The sequence below is a fragment of the Equus przewalskii genome, chromosome 9 (genome assembly GCF_037783145.1).
Source record: "Equus przewalskii isolate Varuska chromosome 9, EquPr2, whole genome shotgun sequence".
Classification (NCBI taxonomy): Eukaryota; Metazoa; Chordata; class Mammalia; order Perissodactyla; family Equidae; genus Equus; species Equus przewalskii.
Window position 1 is genome coordinate 23155741 of NC_091839.1, and position 15028 is coordinate 23170768.

Genomic DNA, 15028 nt, shown 5'->3' on the forward strand with positions numbered 1-15028 from the left:
ACTCACATAGAGGAAGTGACTCAGGGCAGACCATGGGCCTAGTCAGTGAGCAGACATATTCCTGTGCTTGTTCACCACTGCAAGGAGGAAGGCACCACAGCATCCAGCCTTCACTGGAGCCCTGACCCCTCCCTTCCTGTGAGGATGCTGGGGTGCCTCTCCTGTCCACACTGCTGGAAACCTTCACTCTATGACCCCTTGATGGTCCTGGGCTCAGGCAGCTACTCAGCTTTGTTCTCTGTTCTGTCTTGTGGCTTCCTATATATTTTAGAAAATTTCACTTCTCTTTTCCTGTATATGACTATTTCTACATATTTCGGAATTATGACAAGTCACCTTTATTCGTATTCAGAGCAGACTAGGTCTCTTGATCTTGAACGCATCAACAAACATCCACCTTGACTGTGGAGTCCGCCATCATGATCCTCTCATATCCCAAATCCATCGTGTCTTAACCTGTTCTGAAAATTACCAGTGACTGATTCCCTCTCATGAACTAGGAACTACTGACACCCACAGCTGCTCTGAGGAGTGCGGTTTGTGAAAACATGATTTAAACAGGGAAGCAGGCAAGGAAATAGAGAGTGTGCTATTGCCAAGGTCACACAGTCAGTAGATGATGGATGAATATTTTTAAAAAGTCATCTTTCTTTTTGAAATTGGAGCTCTAATCCAAAAAATGTCCCCTGAAGCTTATAAGCCGGACCCCAGGATGAGGAGCAGAGCTCTGCTCTAGGGAACGAGGGGTACTGAGGAGTCAGGGATGACTCAGAGATTTGTTCTAAGAGAGATGGGGGTGGATGCTGTTGCAAGAAAAAGGAAAATCCGTGGATCCGTGGGGCTGGAGGGCGGAGGCTGTGATAGAAAGTAAACCCACACTCTGAGGCCAGGAGAGGAGGAATGTTTCCTTCCCTTATTTTGCTGTATTTCTCCTTTGTGCTCATTGTCCCAATGACCTCGACCTAACTGTACAGTTAGATGTTGAGTGTGTGTCTCTGCTGATCTGAGCTTTGCCGTGCATCGGGAACCTGCATCTTCCCTGAATCATCTCCAGGGCCTGGATGACTACTCTCCCTGGTGAGGACCCCACAAGGATGTGCTGATGGATGGGCTGAGGATGAAGGACACTCAAAGGGAGGCTCAGAGAGGGAAGTATGTGCCCTGGCTCTCCCTCACCTGGAAGGGGCATTTCTGGTACGATTTGCTGCTCTGATCTGTAAACAAGAGTCAGGCTCTTGAGAAGAGGCAGTTCCCCTTCCTGTGGGGCTGCTGATGTAACGGTTTTGTGACAAGAACGACCAGCCTCTGAGTTGCCACAGCCTGTGCATCCGTCTGTCTTGCTGGACACAGTTGTCTCCTCCACCAGCATAGCCAGGGCCAGAGGGAGTGCATGACATGACCCCCACCCTCACGGCTCTACTCTACCTCGGTGAGATTTGAGGAGGGGTAGAGGAAGCCCTAGTCTGGGTGGGACCCTGCCCCTAGCCAGGCGTTGGTCTGTCAGGAGGCCAAAGGACTCAAGAGGCTCATGGGGAGGAGGGTTCTGCTCAGCTTCAGGGGCAAATCACTCACAGGGAACTCTCTTCCAGGACTGAGTGTGGGCCTGGGAACCCCAGAGGAGGCAGGTGAGTTTGTTCCCACATATCCTAGGCTGGGCCCCACCTCCTCATTGGGGACAAGGGACCACCCCAGGCAGCCGGGGATGAAGAACAGCAGTTGTGGGTTAAGGGATGGAGGACGTCTGGAGGGTCCTGGGGCTGAGAGCTGGGGAACTGGGAGTGAGGAATGTCTTGTGACTCAGTCTCTGATTTCCTTCCAGGGACCCTCCCCAAACCCACCATCTGGGCTGAGCCAGGTTCTGTGATCCCCCGGGGCACGCCCATGTCCGTCTGGTGTCAGGGGATCCCGGGGGCCCAGGAGTACCGTCTGGAAAAAGCAGGAAGCCCAGAGTTCTGGGGCAAACAGAGCCCACTGGTATCAGGGGACAAGGCCAAGTTCTCCATTTTACACATGACAGAGACATATGCAGGGAGATATCAGTGTTACTATCTCAGCCCCACTGGCTGGTCAGAGCGCAGTGACCCCCTGGAGCTGGTGGTGACAGGTGAGAGGACACTCAGGGGTCCCAGCCTCAGGCTCTGTCCTCAGGAAGGGAGTCCGCTCTCAGGGGTGTGTCCCCTCTGACTGCCCAGCCCTGAGGTATATGCGGGAGTTGTGAGCCCCATTTAACACACTTCCTGCTCCTCTCCTAGGAGTCTATGAAAATCCCACCCTCTCAGCCCTGCAGAGCCCTGTGGTGACCTCAGGAGGGAACGTCACCCTCCAGTGTGTCTCACAGCTGGGATTTGGCAGGTTTGTTCTGACCAAGGAAGGAGAACACAAGCCCTCCTGCACTCTGGACTCACAGCGACATCCCAATGGGCATTTCCAGGCCCTGTTCAGTGTGGGGCCCATGACCCCCAGTCACAAGTGGATTTTCAGATGCTATGGCTATTACAGGAACTCCCCCGAGTGGTGGTCACACCCCAGTGACCCTGTGGAGCTCCTGGTCTCAGGTAAGGAAGTCCCAACCCTGTCCTCTCTGTGCCCCTAAGATCAGCTCACAGCCCTGCCTGTGAGAGCCCCAGTCCAGAATGAGAATGAGGGGCTCCAAGGGAGGGTCTTCCAGAGGTGTCCACTCTCAGATAAATGGGAGACGATAGGGCCCTCTCACCCATGCCCCTTCCCATGTTTCTATCACCATAATTCTCCAGGTGGGTCGAGGGACTGCCTCGGGAGAGGATAGGACAGATTTAGGAGAGGGGAGTGAGCAGAGATGGAGTCTCTGGGGAACCTCCAGCCTCTCACTCTCCCCTTGTCCTTTTCCCATGAACCTCTGTGGATCCCAGTCCCTCACCCACTGAACAAAGCCTGACAGCTGGTGAGTCACTGAGGCCCCTTTGCTCAGCGGGAGCACAGACCACATCAGGGCAGTTCTGAGAGTCTCTCAGAGGATGTAATGCCCCCTCAGATACTCAAGAACAGGCTTGTGTTCCAGGGGAGCTGGGAGTCAGGGCAAGATGCTGGAGGGAGCACAGGGCTCCAGGGTCTCTGAGGCTGGACAGATGAAGGATGGGGTGGTCATGGCAGAAGGAGATGTTGGTGGCCCAGCCAAGGGGGCCTCATCCAGCTGAAGTAAGGAGCACAGCAGCTTCTGCCCTTCAATTCCCCATCCTTGGTTTATGACAATTGGGCGAAGTCCACTGTGGGGCTCTCAGTGCTCCCTGAGGTGGTGATTTTGAACATCTTCTTTTCACCTGGGCCTCAGTTTCTCCAGGTGTAATAGAGGAATCCTGGCTCATATGTTAAAGGGCATCTCAGTTCTGACCCTACAGGGATGCTGTCCCAGGTCTGCAGAACTGAAGGATGGACAACGTTGAGTTGTCAGGGCAGCAGGGAAGAACAGAGCGATAACACTAGTGATGTCCCAAGCACTTTCCTACTAGTCCTGTGGTCTCAGCCTTGTCTTATGGAAGGAAAACAAATTAAAACCAATTAAAAATAATTAGGGTTTTGAGGTCAGGCTCTATGGGGTGTAAATTCCTGCCCTATCACTTCCTGGCGCTGGGACTGTGGACAAGTCACATTCTCTCTCTGAGTTTCTGTTTCACTGTCTGTGAAATGTATCTCCTACCATCTCCATCACAGGTTTGCTAAGAGACTTGGGTAAGACCACAGAAGTGAAAGTACTTCTCAAGGGATGGGCCCCTCCAGTGTCAGGAAATGGCAGATCCATCCTCACTGTGCCTTCTGAGATACACACACCAAAAAGTTGAGGCAGGCTTTGCATGTGTGTGTGGGGTATGAAGGACAGAGGTTGGATCTTGTTTGGACTTGGAGATTGGGGAGAGCACAGCGTCCATCCCACGCAAACCTCTGCTCTGAGCACTCACTGTTAGGATCCCCAAAGCCCCTAATGGGTTGGTGTATGGGAGTGACAGTGAGGAGGTGCATTCAGCTCTAGCTAAAGGAGAGGGCTGAGCCATACAGGGACAAGTGGACAGGCTGTTCAAATCAGGTAAGGAGCACCAAAGACTGAAGCTGGAGTCTGCAGTGGGGTGGGCAGCATGAGGAGACCACAAGGGAACCCAGAGTCCTGGGTTCAAATCTCAGCTCTGAAACTTCCTGGCTGTTGACCTAGGGTAAGTGATTAATTTCTCTAAGTCCCAGCTTCTCATCTGTAAATGGATGGAATTGGGGTTGGAATGCCCATGTTGCCTGATTGTTGTGAGGGTTAGATGTGCTAAATTCGCAGACCCCAACATGTACCTGGGACACAGTAAGTGCTCAAATAAGTGGCATCATCGGTTCATCCATGACATCATTTCTTCCCAAGGTCTTGAAAGCTACCAGAAAGTTCTGATTGGGGTGTCAGTAGCCTGTGTATTGCTGCTTTCTCTCCTCCTCTTCCTCCTTGTCCGACAATTGCGCCAGAACAAATGCAGCAAGTCAGGTGAGTAGAAGATGGGAGATCTGGTCTACCTAGAGGTGAGACCTTACTCTAAAGACCTTTGAAGTGGCTCCTTAGGACACCAGCCTAAATATGGCACCAAAAAGACAGAAAAAAATGTTCAGTTTAAAAAATTATCCAAATTATTCTAGATTTCTACAAGCTCTTTCGTTGCAACTTCCACTCTATAATCTTATAGGACAGAGATCTAGGATTCCCAGGAAGAGTGACTGTGAGGGCAGGGGTCCTGTGTGGAGGTAGCATATGTGTACCCAGCGCCTGAAGGATCATCTTGGCGATGGGGCTGGGGAGCCACGTGAAGGCGTCATCATCATCCTGCAGCCAAGAGCAGTGCTGAGGAGTTGGGGAGAATGTGGAAGTGGTTGGGAGATTAGTTGCTGTGAGCAAATATGTAAATATATTGGGAATGAATGAAGCCAAGTTACTCAGTGTCTGTGAAGGGATTTATAAACGTGCAAAGGCAGTTGGCTAGAAGAAACTGTGAGGTGTCCTATTGGCATTGGAAATGACAGTATGACTTTGTTAAAAAAGAACTATATATCTATATCTATACCATCTATATCTATATCTATCTATATAAATTTACATAGAATTAGTTAGAGGCATATGTGTTTGTTGTCTGTCTGTGTGCATATGTATGAACAAGTATGTCTCAGCTGTGACCACTCATAAGACATAGACACAATGACAGCCCAGTAGCACTAAGCAAACCAATCATCCAAATCTTGGTTTCTAAACACCATCCTCTGTTAAAAGGAATTAGGGCTCATTGGATAAATTCTTATTCATTTATTTATTTAGGTAACATTGGTCTATAACATTATATAAATTTCCAGTGTATGACATTATATTTCAATTTCTTTGATGACTATATCATGTTCACCACCTAAAGTCTTGATTGCCATCTGTCAACACACACATGTGCCCCATTACCTCTTTCACTCTCTTCCCTCCCTCCTTCCTCTCTGGTAACCCTTTTCCCTCCTCCCTTTCTCTCTGGTAACCACCAATCTCTTCTCTGTGTTTATGTGTTTGTTGATGCTGTTTTTGTCTTCCACATATGATTGAAATCACATGGTATTTTGTTTTCTCTGCCTGACTTATTTGGTTTAGCATAATGCTGTCAAGTTTTATCAATGTTGCTGCAAGTGAGAGATTTCATCTTTTTAATGGCTCAGTAGAATTCCATTGTGTGTGTGTGTGTGTATATATATATATAAATACATACATACATATATTTATATATATACCACTTCTTCTTTATCCATTCATCCATTTATGGACACTTAGATTGTTTCCAAGTCTTGACTATTGTGAATAATGCTGCAATGAACATAAGGGCACATATATCTTTTTGAATTGGTGTTTTTGTGTTCTTTGGATAAATACTCAGAAGTGGTCTAGCTGGATCATATGGTAGTTCTATTCTCAATTTTACTTTATATTTATTTATTGAGTTAGTTAGTTATTATGAGGAAGATTGCCCCTGAGCTAACATCTGTGCTAATCTTCCTCTATTTTGTATGAGAGATGCCGCCACAGCATGGTTTCATGAGCTGTGTGTAGGTCTGCGCACAGGATCCGAACCCCTGAAACCCGGGCCACTGAAGCAGAGTGTGCCAATTTAATACCACTGGGCCAGCCCCTCTATTCTTAATTTTTTTGAAGAATCTCCATATTGTTTTCCATAGTGGCTGCATCAGTTTGCATTCCCACCAGCAGTGTGTGAAGGTTCCCTTTTCTCCACATTGTCTCCAACAGATATTATTTCTTGTCTTGTTAATTATCGTCATTCTGATGGATCTGAGGTGAAATCTCATTGTAGTTTTTATTTGCATTTTCCTAATAATTAGTGATGTTTAACACCTTTTCAGGTTTCTGTTGGCCATCTCATATATTTTCTTTGGAAAAATGTCTGTTCATATCCTCTGCTTATTTTTGGGTTATTTAGAAGTTTTGGTGTTACGTTGTATGAGTTCTGTGTACATTTTGGATATTAGCCCCTTATTGGACATACAATTTGCAAATATCTTCTCCAAATTGTTACATTGTTTTTATTGATGGTTTCTTTTGCCATGCAGAAGTTTTTAGTCTGCTGTGGTCCCACTTGTTTATGTTTTATTTTGTTTCCCTTGCCTGGGAAGACATTGTATTCAAAAAGATAGTCCTACCGTTGATGTCTGAGTTTTCTTCTAGGAGCTTTATGTATTCTGGTCTTGCAGTCAACTCTTTAATCCATTTGGAATTAGTTTTTGTATTTGGTGTAAAGTAATGGTCAACTTTCATTCTTTTGTATGTGATTGTCAAGTTTTCCCAACAACATTTATTGAAGAGATTTTTCTTTTTCTATTGAATGTTCTCGACCCCTTTGTCAAAAATTAGCTGTTCATAGGTGTGTGGTTTTATTTCTGGGCTCTTGATTCTTTCCCATTGATCTATGTATCTATTTTTGTGCTGCTATCATGCTATTTTGATTACTATAGCTTTGGGTATAGCAATTATACAAATCAATATTAAATTATACTTAGGATTGTTTTGACTATTTGGGGACATTTTTTATTCCACATAACTTTTAGGATTATTTATTCTATTTCTGTTGAAAAATGTCATTGGGACTTTGATAGGGATTGTGTTGAATCTGTAGATTGCTTAAGAAAGTGTGGACATTTTAACTATTTTAATTCTTCCTATCCATAAGCATAGGATAGCTTTCTATTCCTTGTGTCTTCTTTGATTTCTTTCACCAATGTTTGATAGTTTTCAGTGTACAGGTCTCTCATCTCTTTGGTTAAATTTATTCCTAGATAATTCATTTCTTGGTTGCAATTGTAAATTGTATTGTATTCTTGATTTCTCTTTCTGCTGTTTCATTGTTAGCATGCATAAATGCAACTGATTTTTGCATGTTAATTTTGTGCCCGGTAACTTTACTGTACTGAGGAAAAAAAAATCACTGGTAAAAGTAAATATACAGGCAAGGTAGTGGATCAACCAGCTATAAAGCTAGTATGAAGGTCAAAAGACAAAAGTATTAAAACCACCTGTATCTATGTTAAGAGATCAAAGGATACACAAAAATATAACAGGTAAAATTTGAAATAAAAAATGAAAAATGTTGGGGGGTGGAATAGAGCTCAAACTTAAGAGACCATCTACTTAATATAGATTGCTATTTACATAGGTTTTTATATGTGAAACTTATGGTACTCACAAGCCAAAACCCTGCAGTAAATACACAAAAAATGAAGAGAAAGGAACCCAAACCACAAAATCTTCCAGAAAAAAGGAACAAAATGGCAATATGTATGTACTCATCAATAGTTACTTTAAATGTAAATGGACTAAATGCTCTAATCAAAAGACCTAGAGTGGATGAAAAATCAAGACCCATATATATGTTGCATACAGAAGACACACTTCAGACCTAAAGACACTCACAAACTAAAAGCGAAGGGATGGAAAAAGATATTCTATGAAGTGGAAATGAAAAGAATGCTGAGGTAGCAATACTTATGTCAGACAAAATAGACTTTAAAATGAAAACTATAACAAGAGACAAAGAAGTGAACTACATAATGATAAAGGGAAGAATCCAACAAGAGGACATAAAAATTGTAAATATTGATATGCCCAACATAGGAACACTTAAATATATAAAGCAATTATTAACAGACACAAAAGGAAAAATGGACAGTAACACAATAACACTACGGGGCTTTAACACTCCACTTACACCAATGAATAGATCATCCAAACAGAAGATTGATAATGAAACAACGACATTAAATGACTCATTAGACCAGATACACTTCATAGATATATCCGAACATTTCATCCCCAAACCGTAGGATATACATTCTTTTAGAAAGCACATGGAATATTCTCTGGGATAGATAATATATAAGGCCACAAAACAAGTCTCAATAAATTTAAGAAGACTGAAATGATACCAAGCATCTTTTCTGATGGCGATGAGATGAAACTGGAAATCAAGTACAAGAAGAAAACTGGAAAAATCGTAAATATGTGGAGATTAAATAAAATGCTACTGAACAACTATTGGGCCAATGAAGAAATCAAAGGAAAAATTTTAAAAAATACCTGGAGACAAATGAAAATGAAAATACAGCATACCAAAATTTGTGCCATACAGCAAAAGCAGTACGAAGAGGGACGTTTATAGCAATACTGGCCTACCTCAAGAAAAAAGAAAAATCTCAAATACGCAATCTAAGAATACACCTATAGGAACTAGAAGAAAGAACAGACAAAGCCCCAAATCAGTAGAAGAAAAGAAATACTAAAAATCAGAGCAGAAATAAACAAAATAGAGACTAAAAACACTATAGAAAAGATCAATGAAACTAAGAGCTGTTTTTTTGAAAAAATAAGCAAAATTGACATACTTTTAGCTAGTCTCACCAAGAAAAAAAGAGAGAAAGTCCAAATAAATAAAATCAGAAATGAAAGAGGAGAAATTATGATGAACACCACAGAAATACGCAGGACTATAAGAGAATACTATGAAAAGCTAATGTCACCAAATTGGATAATCTAAAAGAAATAGATAAGTTCTTAGAATCATAGAACCTTCCAAAACTGAATCAAGAATAAATAGAGAATTTGAATAGTTGATCACTAATAAGGAGATCAAAACAGTAATCAAAAACCTTCCAAAAAGCAAAAGTACAGGACCAGACAGCTTCCCCACTGAATTCTACCACACATTTAAAGATTTAATACCTATGCTTCTCATTCTTCCAAAAATTGAAGAGGAGGGGACACTTCATAAGTCATTTTACAAGGCCAAAATGACCCTGATACCAAAATCAGGCAAGGACAACACAAAAAAAGGAAATTACAGGCCAATATCACTGATGAATGTAGGTGCAAAAATCCTCCACAAAATATTAGCAAATTGAATACAACAAGACGTTAAAAGGATCACACACCATGATCCAATGGGATTTATTCCAGACATGCAAGGATGGTTCAACATCCACAAATCAATCAATTTTGTACACCATATTAACAAAATCAAGAATAAATATCACATGATCCTCTCAATATGCAACATGATCATCTCCATATGTGACAAGACACAGCATCCATTTATATTAAAAACTCTCAATAAAATGGGTATAGAAGGAAAAGACCTCAGCACAATAAAGGCCAAATATAACAAACCCACACCTAATATCACACTCAATGATGAAAAACTGAAAGCTACCCCTCTAAGAATAGGAAGCAGACAAGGATGCCTACTTTTGCTTCTTTTATTTAACCTGGTATTAGATGTCCTATCCAGAGCAATTAGACAAGAAAAAGAAATAAAAGGGATCAAAACTGGAAAAGAAGAAGTAAAACTGTCACTATTTGCACATGACATGATTTTATATACATAAAGCCCCAAAGAATTTGCAAAAAAATGATAAGAAATAATAAATTCAGTAAGTTGTAGGATACAGAAATTCTTTATTCCAGGTTGAGACAGGGGAGCCCTAGAGGATGCTGGAGCATCTTATTGTTGCCAGAAAGTGCAAAAGCTCTCAAAAATGAATGGTGGAGACAAGTCAGAATGACACAGGAGCCAGCCAGAAGAAACTTTTGGAAAAAATCTAGGATAATCAAAACATCCATGTAAAGAATGTGAGTATTGGATTAAAATGCATTGACTAGAACAGAAAGCCAATAATTCATAGTCATATTTGTAAATGAATAACTAATAAATTAATACACGGGAAAACGTTAGAGTAGAATGCCAACTAATCAAGGCTGGAGTAATTAAAAGAGACCATGATTATTTAGTTACCAGCATGGTGCATGATCAGGTTAGAGTAATCAATGGATGTAATAAGAATGACAGTTGCATGGTTGAAGAGGGCCATGATAGTGGATGAATACTCAAATATTTATCCCCAAACTCCAAGGGAAAATTTGGGACCTCAGCATGAGAAACCTGACAGATACCTGCTTGACCAGGTGATCAGAGGGAATACCACTAGGGACAGGATAGGAGGACATCCTGAGCCCTTGATGTTGAGGGACATGACCACAATCTCATTTGTGGGATGTGCATCCAGGAATGCATGACCTCAGTCTTCTTATAAGTAGACATTGGGTGGAACCAGATTGAGGGTCATCCTATGGAATGCAACTCCTTTATTCCTGAAGACGGTCAAGGGGATGAGGGACAGAGAAACACTGAGGAGTTCTTCAGATTGCAGGAGGCTGATGACACAGGGCATATGAGGGTGACATCTATTCCTGAGTGGAACCCTGGGCCAAAAGGGAAAAGAAGATACTGTTAGGCAGTTGGTGGAACGTGAATTGGGAGTGAGGATTTGGTGAAAGTGTTGCATCAATGTAGACATCCTGATTGGGAGTTTTAGGGTTATGTAGACTGGTGTTCAGTTTATGGGAGGCACATGCTGGTGTATCTAGGGGTGATGGTGCATCATATCAGAAAAATATTTGTCTAGTCTTGTATCATCTATCTTTCTATATATCTATCTCTAGCTATCTTTCTTTTAATTAATCAATAATTTTTTTTTATTGTGGTAACATTGGTTTATAACATACAAATTTAAAGTGTACATCAGGGGGCCGGCTCCGTGGCCGAGTGGTTGAGTTCGCACACTCTGCTGTGGCTGCCCAGGGTTTGGATCCTGGGCGAGGACATGGCACCACTGTTCAGGCCACCTTGAGGTGGCATCCCACATTCCACAACTGGAAGGACCTGCAACTAGAATATACAACTATGTACGGGGGGTTTGGGGAGATAAAGCAGAAAAAGAAAAAAAAAAGAAGATCGGCAACAGTTGTTAGCTCAGGTGCCAATCTTTAAAAAAAAAAAAGTGTACATCATTATATATTTTGATTTCTGTGTAGATTGAATCATATTCACCATCCAAAGACTATTTATCATCCATCACCACACACACATGCTATATCTATCTATCTATCTATCTATCTATCTATCTATCTATCTATCTATCTCTCTATCTCTCTATCTATCATCATCTATCTACTTCTGTGTGTCTCTCTCTTTACCTATTTTTGTGTGCATGTGTTAATATGTGTGTGCACAGATATGCATATAATAGACATCTCTTCTCTCTCTCCCCCTCAAGACTTTCTCTCTATCTCCATCTCCATCTCTGTCTCTATGTCTATTTCTACTTCTATTGCCAAACTGTTACCAAACCAGGAATGTAGGTCAAATTGATGTGGGAATAAAGGATGGTTCTCATAAATTTGTGTGTAAAAATAAATATTATGAAGACATTGAGAATGAAGGGACTTAATAAGAACATGCTCAGACTTAAAAATGTTGTTTCTGTTTTATAAAAAAATTATTTAAATTATCTGTACAAGTTTTGCATGTTACAGATTAGCCTTGTTTCTGTTGAATTCCAAATGGTTGAGAGTGTGGAGTTTAAAGTTGTCAGGGCTCAGATCCTATGAGATCAATGTAGCCCTGGGGGCCAGGTCCTGGGTAATTTAGATGTTGATTTCTAACTTTGTGCAGGTACTCCAGATCCTGGAGCTAAGACCAGAGCCTCACAGAAAAGGTAATTTCTCCCCAACGATCCTGATCTCCCACTCTGCCTGCAGCTCCTTCACCACCACCTAATGCTTCTGTTTTCCTTCCCTCAGCTCCAGCTCCAGGGCTCATGTCCAGCAGAAGAACCAGTGTAACTGGGGAGGAGGTGGTGCTGATGGGAGATGGTGGCAGGCGGGTTGATTGGGAAGGGTTCTTGGCTTAGGGGTTGGAGAAGTATGAAAAATTCCAAATATGTGTGATCCCAGACACATCTCTGCCCCTTGCTGGGCCTCAGTTTCCCCACCTAAGGATGGGAGGGGTGTGTGGGACTGCAGGATTTCAGGAAACTTAGCTTGAGGTAGAATCTTCTCATTCTCTAGATACTGCCGTGAGAGATTGCCAGCCTGAGGAGGACAAAGAGGTGGACAGTGTGGTAAGCCCCCTCTCCTGTGCAGGGCACTCAGCACAGTCTAGTCAATAATCTGAATCCCCTGGCTACTTCTCCCTCCTCCTATCACTCAGCAGCATCTGACCTCACACTTCCTCTTGAAAGATGATACATGCAGGCTGCTGGGAGACTTCTCAGTGGAGTTTTTCTGATTCCATGTGGGCTTCTCCTTCTTGGTCTCCTCATTTGGGTCTTTTAATTGTTCATTGTCTGTGTCTTATAAAGGTAGTTCTTCCAGGGATGGTTGTACAGTTTGTGCACTGCACAACAGGGATTGTGGGTTTGAGACCCTACTGGTGGGATCTGAGAGGTGTGCCTTTTATTATTCACACAAAGATCCCCTATAAACTAGCCAATCCCTGCACTAGGACCCTCTGCCTTCCTTTTGCTCTCCTTACTCTATCCCCCCGTCTAGTGGATTTAGATGTGGTGGAACTGCACAATAACATGTCTTGGGTGTAATGGTTGGCGTTCTGCTTCTACTGTCACAGGAATCCCATCCAGCCATTTTGTTAACCTCACCGTGAGACAATTTTATGTGGTCACATTTAATTAATCCCAGGCATAGTTGGACTATCTCTCTGCTCATGATTCCGTGATTATTTCCAGCCCTGACCTCGTGCCAGAGCACTAGCCTCATATATCCAATGACCTGTTCATCCAGCAGGCATGTCAATGTCACACACACAACTCTTAAATTTCCCCAAAAAGTTGTTTCTCCCTCAATGTTCACTTCCTGAAAAAAAAATCCAGAAGTCTTTCTCTATTCTTCCCTCTCCCTTATGCCAACACCAATGTTTAGGGGCATTTTGTTGTCACAGCTGGGAGAGTGGGGTGCCAATGTCCTCGAGTGGCCAGGGATGCTGCTAAACATCTGACACTTCACAGGACAGCCCCAAAGGCAGACAGTCATCTGGCCAAGATGCTGTTACTTCTGAGTGGAGAAACACTGTCCTAACCAAGTAGTTCACTTACTCTCTACTGCGTCTCTATTTCACTTTCTTCCTAACACTTATCACCACCCCAAAGTACCTTGTTTCCTGGTTTATAGTCTGTTCCCAACCCTGGTGACCATGAACTCCTTGAGGGCAGGACTGTTATCTGTCTGCTTCTTGGCCTCTGGCAAGTGCCTTGATTCTCTCTCTGTCTCTCTCTCTATATGTATTTCTTTATTTATATTTATGTATGTTTATATTTACTGTATATGTACATATGTATATGTATATGGAGTGAAGTGAATGAATCAAATCCTAAATGAATGTCCTTTAAGACTTGTACTTTACCCCACATCAGTTCATTCATTTATTCAGTGAGTCAGCAAATATTTATTAGGAATCTCTATTTGGCAAGGCTCTGTCTTATACTGAGTATTGTAAATATAAATGAAAATGCATCTGAACAAGAGAGTCATATGACCCGATTTATGTTTTAAAATCAACTCTCTGGCTTCTGAGCGGGAACATAACTGAAGAGGGACAAATGTGGAAGCAAGGAGAGGAGTTCACCTCCTCACTGTCTCCCCTCAGCATAGCCCTGACAATGAAGACCCCCAGGGAGTGATACATGCCCAAGTGAACCATTCGAGTCTCAGGAGGCCTGTGGACACCCTGCCTTCCCCCTCGTCAGAGAGATTGCTGGACACGAAGGACAGACAAGAGGAAGGGGACAGTCAGGTGAGTCCTTTCCATTCCTGGAGGCCTGAGTTCTCCCCACCCAGTCACATCCCTGACTCTCACTCTACCCCTTTCCAGGCTGCTGCATCAGAAGACTCCCAGGATGTGACCTACGCCCAGCTGAACAGTTTGAATCTTGGACAGGAGTCAACCACACCTCCTTCCTCCCAATCAGAGTGTCCCCCAGCAGAGCCCAGTGTGTACGCAGCTCTGGCCGTCCACTAGCCCCAGGAAGGACCCAGACACCATCCTCCAAGGAGGGAGACTGCGGGGCCCCCAAAAGGCAGTGAGGCTGCCCCCATGGACACTAAGCTAATGAACTGGAGCCTGGGGACCTTTTGTAAGCAAGAAGGAGATCCTTGGACTTTAGAAGTCACCAAATTCTGTAGATGAATATAAATATTAGCTCTCTATTTTTAGAAATAAAGCAATATACTTCTAAATAACCAATGACTGAGAGAAGACAAGCACAAATGAAGATATAACTTTTTCTTTTGCTTAAATGATAATGTAAATCCTATACATCAACACATACTTGTACTTAAAGGGTAATGCAAGTGTTGCATATCAAGATCTAATGAGAAAATTAAATGCCTCTATGAAATTATTAGAAAGAGAAGAAAGCCTGAACATGAGCAACCTAGGTGAACATTTGAAGTGATTAGAAAAAAAGAGCAGCAAATTCATCCCAAGACAGTGGATGAAAGAATATAATAAAAAGAACAAATATTTATGAGGAAAGAATAAAAAGAGAGAAATCAGTTGTCTCAGTCTGTTCTGGCTGCTACAACAAAATACTGTAGGATGGGTGGCTTAAACAACAGAAATTTATTTGCTCACAGTTATGGAGG

At 42.7% G+C, this 15028-nt stretch overlaps 1 protein-coding gene across 5 annotated transcripts; it reads left to right on the forward strand.

The window, feature by feature from the left end:
- The first annotated feature begins 860 nt into the window (after window positions 1-860).
- On the forward strand, window positions 861-14791 carry LOC103554704 (leukocyte immunoglobulin-like receptor subfamily A member 5). Of its 5 annotated transcripts, none has more exons than XM_008525873.2 (10): window positions 861-1077; window positions 1590-1625; window positions 1820-2104; window positions 2253-2555; window positions 4376-4492; window positions 12042-12084; window positions 12170-12222; window positions 12437-12489; window positions 14031-14177; window positions 14256-14791. In XM_008525873.2, the coding sequence occupies exons 1-10, from the start codon at window positions 1062-1064 to the stop codon at window positions 14400-14402; spliced, it is 1200 nt and encodes a 399-aa protein (XP_008524095.1). In that variant the 5' UTR covers window positions 861-1061; the 3' UTR covers window positions 14403-14791. The 5 variants fall into 5 exon arrangements, with proteins under 5 accessions (XP_008524095.1, XP_070414602.1, XP_008524093.1 ...); XM_070558501.1 differs by having other exon boundaries at window positions 870-1077; window positions 12170-12207; XM_008525871.2 differs by having other exon boundaries at window positions 890-1429.
- Window positions 14792-15028: the final 237 nt, after the last annotated feature.